We start from the raw sequence: 6,000 nt of genomic DNA on the forward strand, positions 1-6,000 counted from the left end.
ATACCTGTGTCACTGTTTCCCTTTCTAAATGTCCTAGGTGAAGCAGGGATCCTACGCCTTCCTGTGGGACATGGCGGTGGTGGAATACGCGGCGCTGACTGACGACGACTGCACTCTGACTGTGGCAGGAAACAGTTTGAGCACCAGAGGCTACGGCATGGCCCTGCAGCACGGCAGTCCCTACAGAGACCTCTTCTCTCAGAAGTAAGAACAGCAACTGTAGCAAAACAACAACCAAACAATATAGTCGTACACAGTACACGGGGGAAGCATTAGTCTGTGATTCAACAGTGATAACAATGGGTTTATATGATGGATTCATATACGGTAGAGATACAGGAATGAATACATTAATTTTAATTAACAAAATTAAATCTTGCGCATGAGTGATTAAATCATGTCTGATTTACACAGGACTGTATGCACACTTTTACTCTAAGGCATAGGAAACTCAACTCCACTGTCAGTGTTGTCATTTCTAAAGCATACACTTTGTATTTAGTCACTTCCGGAAATGTTGTACACCCCCTAATTTAAACATAAACATCAGTATTTACCTGCAGCTCTAGGGGGCGAATGTCAATATACATTATTGAAATCTGTCATACCGCAGTGTGTTTAATCATTTACATAATTTAAATTCAAGGCTTGAGCACGGCCATCTTTATCCTGGCGATGCTGCTCCTTGTGAGGAGTCTGTACAAAGCGCACATTTTAAATGGCGGTGGCTGGAAGAGATGCAGTAGAACAGAACAGTAAACCTTGGATTGGAATCTGACTAAAATGAAACTGTGAACCTTCTGCACGGCAGGCAGGGATCCTTCCACTGCACCACAACCAATCGAAAGAATGGTTCAGTAAAAATAAAAACAACCCTGGATATCTGCAAGCAGGAACAGTTCAGAGTCCCTCAACAGTGCAGGCAGGGTGGTGAATAATTTATATTTTCAGTGTTTACTCTTAACCCTGTGTGTTTTGGTTCTATATGGGGAAATTCAAATAGGAACAAGCTTTCTGGATTTAGAAGAAAAACAAATGTGACATTAAAGCATTATTCAGGGAGCTGGGGACTGCCATGCCGGCTGACAGATCTTATACATCACTTTTAGGAAATAAAAATGGGGGATTTTTGAGACCTTGAAGGTTGAGATATTTCACAAATTCAAATTTGTAGAAGAGATTTAATGTCGGCGGCTTGGCAGGCGAGCGTGCACGTGTCTGACTGTGTCTTAACGCTCCTGAATAAAAGTGTGCAAATGCACATACAGTATGTGCCAGTCACTGCTGGGGAGGCTGACTAATGACGGTGTAGAAAGGTAAACGCTCCAATGGGACGGATCCACTGTCTGGCTTCTGTTTGTACTCAGCCCTCATTACTCTCCTGCAGGACACGCGTGCATTTCTCTGAGCCTTCTACTCACTAACTAATGGTCTGACTGCAGCAGTCCATCACAGCTGCCTCCATATTTTTACACTTTGGTATGAAATAAATGCTGACGTTTCTTTGCATTGTTTAGATAGAACTATGCTTCCAATCCCCCTCCCACCACCCCCCCCATAGAGACTCTGACCCCTCTGGAGTCAAAGATGTTTTACAGATTTTAAATGAACCGTTACAGTACCATTTTAATCAGTGCAGGATTTTTTTTTTTTATCTCGCAGCATTTAAAGACCTTTGGTTTTGGGCTCCTAACCTGGAATGACCCGTGAGCTGCTGTGACTGTTACTATCAGTGATGGTTGATGTTTTGTTCAGTATTCAGACGAGTTGCCGCTGCACCTTGAGCAACATCTGTGCATTAAAAAAAAACAAAAAAAAAAACAACTCAAGTCTTTCTTCTCCGCAGGATCTTGGAGCTTCAGGAAAAAGGTGACCTTGACATCCTGAAGCAGAAATGGTGGCCAAAGAAAGGACGGTGCGACGTGCAGAGCTACACAGACGCACAGCCGGAGGGTCGTTCGCTGCGGCTCCAGAGCTTCGCCGGCGTCTTCTGCATCCTGGCGGCCGGTCTGCTGCTGGCCCTCCTGGTGGCGGCTCTGGAGACCTGGTGGAACAGCAACCAGTGCCGAAGAGAGCAGCCCAAAGAGGTGACCGCTGACAACCCATCTGGCCAGAGCCCAGGCCTGAGCCTGCTAAACCAGAACCGGGCCACGGTGGCCACCCTGGGTCCCCCTGCCCCTCCGAGACCTCGGTCAAGACCCAGACCCCCGGGGCCCCCGGTCCTGCCCAGAGATGCCACTGCCACACTCTACTTTATGGATCCAGAAGGCACTGACGCCAGCCCCGATTTAGTAGAGCTTCAGTACACGCAGTTATAATAGGTGTGCCCCCCCATAATAGTCCAGACATCATGTGATCGATCTGCTCATTCTTTCTCATGTCAGGAGAGAGGCTGGGGTGCTAGTTCTAGAGAATTCCCTCAGGATTCTCTCTCAAACACATTCACTGTGACCCTCTCATTGATGCATTAAATGGCTGCCTGTGTTCTAGGCTGAGAACCAATCACAGTCACTGGTGCTCATGGGAGACGGGAGGAAAACAGTCGATGTAGCGTTCTCTTTAGCGTCTCCATTCGAGTCCTGGTCTGTTCTCTGACTTCTGCTGACAAATTGTTAGACCTTCAGTGTGAAGGCATCCAGACATGTGAGGCTTGACATGGATCCTTAAACTAAAGTGTGAGCAGAAGCAGGAATTGAAGAGTTTGAATCGTGACCTGAACGTTTAATGATAACAATTATGGCAGTTAATGAATCAGGTGATTAAATTGTCAATAGTTCCATGATGGTCCGTCATGACGTCAGTGAGAAAAAAAAAATCAGATTTTTGTATTTTATCCTTTCTCATTGTACTTTAAGAAGGATATTTTTTACCAATTTTTGATGAATATATTTGATTTAGTCCAAAGCACATGTAATGTGATGTCAACTGACCAAAACAATATACAATATGTATCGCGATAGACCGGCAACGATACGATATATTGCGATAATATATTGAGGTGTTTTTTCCCCCCAGTGTAACTTTAGTCCCAGTGTGATCCTAGTCTGAGACTCTGTTCCATCTGAACTTCAGTTACTGACACTGGAACAGAGGGATCTACATTTGGAATCGTACGGTATCGTGAAATGAAACACGCGATATATCAGTATTTTTCTTACACTATAAAACCACGACAAATATTCTCCAGATTAACCTCAAAGGTTTTGTAGATAAGAAAAATGAAATAGCATGTTTTCTTCTGATTTTCTGTAATTCTGCCATCTAAAAAAAGAAAAATCACTACTGCGTCGCTCGACCGCTCTGTGATTCGCTGATCAACCCGACCAGCCGTCGTATAAGTGAGTCAACTGTTGTCATATCAATGTCCAGACTCACCAGTGGATCATTGGGTTTTCTATCGTTGTCTGTGATCTCCAGCAGGTGACTCAGGATTTCGGAATGGACAGTGTTTCTGGTCCAATGACCTATAGTGACATTACGAGCACGTCACCTGCAGGGAGGCGGGACATGTGGACAGGCAGAGAGAGGGAGACGGGGAAGAGGCTGAGGTTCTTGACGCAGGTCAGAAAAAGGCCTGATGGTTTTTGTTTTGTTTTGTTTTGTTAATGGGCTGTCATTGGATGTGTTGGGGGTGGGGCTGAGGGAGGGAGGGGGAGGGGGGCAGGGCAGGTGATAGAGAGTATCTGCTTCATCTGTGATGTCACCCCATTGTCTCTCCTGTTCGTCCTTTCTCCTGTCACACTGACTGAGTGGAGTGAAAGGATGAGGTGACGTGAGCGTTTGAACATGTCTCCTCACTTTTGTCCTCCTCTTCCTCTTCCTCCTCCTCTTCCTCCTTATCTGTGTCGCCTCACTGATGACTGTTTCCAGGCTGAAATAATTTCAACAGATTCCATAAGAGGTCACTGACCCCAGTTAACTTGAACTAATGACTTATGTTGTCCTTGTTTGCCTCCACTGTGCCACAGTCTGTGATTATTGACGAGGGCGTCTGTTCTGTCATTCTGAATGTCAGTTGCTCTCAGCAGAACGGTGGTCAGTGTTTTTGTTAATGGAGACAGTGAAGCTCTTTATTCCAGTTGATTTAAACACAGTTGATGTAACAAGACTGTGATGATGTCAGCTGTTTGACTGACACAGAATAAAAAAAAATACAGTTTTATTAGAGCACACTGGACTCTGTGACTGAAGCAGACTTCAGATCAGTTTAGACGGAGGTGAATGTCACTGTGTAGAAACTAGGACTGAAATCAAGCCTGAACTGATGATGATGATGATGATGATGAAGAAACAACCATTTAACCTGTTTTTCTTTTCTCTTTCTCTTCATTCTCCTTCTACTTCCTGTTCATTTTCTTTTATTCTCCATCCTTTTATTCACATTTCCTCCGTTCACATTTGTTTGTTTTGTTTTTTTTTTCTTCTGTCCATTCCATGTGCTTTATGTGCAGGACAAGGAGGTGAACCTGGAACAGGTCCACCAGCGTCTGAACAGCCTCCTGGACGAGGACCTGGCCCACAAACAACTGCCTGGACAATCTATTGAAATCTCTGCCCTGGACATTAGCAGCATGCAGCCCAGCCAGTCCCTGGAGGCGCTGTCCGCTCGGGACTACTCTTGTGGACCACGGCCTATCTCTGTGACCACCTTCCTTCAGGAAGGCCATGGGACGGGAAGGACACTGGGTGCAGCAGCCGGCAGGACCTTGCCTTTGCCCCTCAGCAGCGCCACCATGCCCTCGATCCGCTGCAAACACAGGGCGCCCAACGGGGGCCTCTTCCGGCAGAGCCCAGTCAAGACGCCCATGCCGATGGCCTACCAACCAGTGCCAGGAGGACCAATCCCAGAAGGCAGCGAGCCTGGACACGGGACTTCAATCTGAGCAGGAGATTCATCCACAGACACGTAAGCTCACTGACAATACTGCAGAAGTACACTGAGGGAGGAGAATGTGAAAGTATAGACAGAAAACAGTAAAAAAAGATTTTTATTACCTGTGGTGAGTAGTCAGTGGGACAAAACACTCGGACTTAAATGTACATATTTGTAAGTACAGAGAGAGATAGAAGCATCATTACAAAGTGTATTTTGAATATTCACAACAGTTGAGTTTAAAAAATATAAAAGTACTACAAAAAATTTAAAAAAACAAAAAACGACTGTTTGAACGGCTTTGTAAATTTTGTTCTAAATGAATAAAGGTGACAATTCTTTGTGGTTGTTTTCTAAGTGCCAAGTTCAAAGATGTTTTCTTTCAGATTAACATAAACTGAATGTACTGTCGAAATTCATGAGAAACGACGTTTCACAGACCTTGGAAGAAATGATTTGTTTCATAAGAAAAATAATAATAAAAGGAATAATAAAAAAAGAACATCACCGTGTGTGAAAACACACATCAGTCTCATCATGTGAGTGAATGTTTGATTGATTCAATTTAATTCAATTTACACTTAAATAAAATATAGACAGACAGGTAGGGAATCTTTTTTCGTCTTTTGTCACGTTAGCGGTTTTAGCTTAATTTATTAAGCTAAAACTGCTAATGTGGCTAACTATATTAATATCTTCAGTAGATCTGGCAGCTGTATCAGGGCTGACCAGATGGTTCCATTTTCCTACTGATATTTGGTCGATGTTCAACCGTGGATAATTAGTCACCTTTCTTCACTGGTAACGTGAACTTAATGTGATGATGGTTTTTCTTCCACTGCAATTAATACCCCGACGTGAAAATTCGAAAACTATTAAAGAAGGGAAATTTGCCAGACATTAATAAAAATGCATTTCCCCTAAAATTTGTAGCTTTTAGTGATAAAAAGTTAAGATTTTGACAAAAACTTCAAATGAAGAAAAAGTTCTAAAAATGTTCTTTAAATGCCCTAATTTGATGAGAAACATCAAATCTTTAGTCAAATTTTGACCAAAAATGACAAAAAGTTCATCTTTTGACAAAAAATTTAAATGAAAAAAAAATTCAAAAAATGCTATAGTAAGGC

The 6,000-nt window shown here is 43.3% G+C and overlaps 1 protein-coding gene across 5 annotated transcripts in view; it reads left to right on the top strand.

The window, feature by feature from the left end:
* The window catches only part of grid1a (glutamate receptor, ionotropic, delta 1a), a 165,260-nt gene extending 160,030 nt beyond the window's left edge, over positions 1-5,230 (top strand). For 3 of the 5 annotated variants that reach the window (XM_017037302.2, XM_017037308.2, XM_025060723.1), the window contains 4 exons: positions 38-204; positions 1,847-2,087; positions 3,418-3,561; positions 4,452-5,230. In XM_017037302.2, the coding sequence (XP_016892791.1) occupies positions 38-204; positions 1,847-2,087; positions 3,418-3,561; positions 4,452-4,883 (984 nt within the window). In that variant the 3' untranslated portion in view covers positions 4,884-5,230. The remainder of the gene's footprint in view (positions 1-37; positions 205-1,846; positions 2,088-3,417; positions 3,562-4,451) is intronic. The other 2 variants (XM_017037306.2, XM_008321593.3) reach the window with 2 other exon arrangements.
* The last annotated feature ends 770 nt before the right edge of the window (positions 5,231-6,000 follow it).

This window comes from Cynoglossus semilaevis, chromosome 12 (genome assembly GCF_000523025.1).
Source record: "Cynoglossus semilaevis isolate Cse_v1.0 chromosome 12, Cse_v1.0, whole genome shotgun sequence".
In the NCBI taxonomy this organism is placed as follows: Eukaryota; Metazoa; Chordata; class Actinopteri; order Pleuronectiformes; family Cynoglossidae; genus Cynoglossus; species Cynoglossus semilaevis.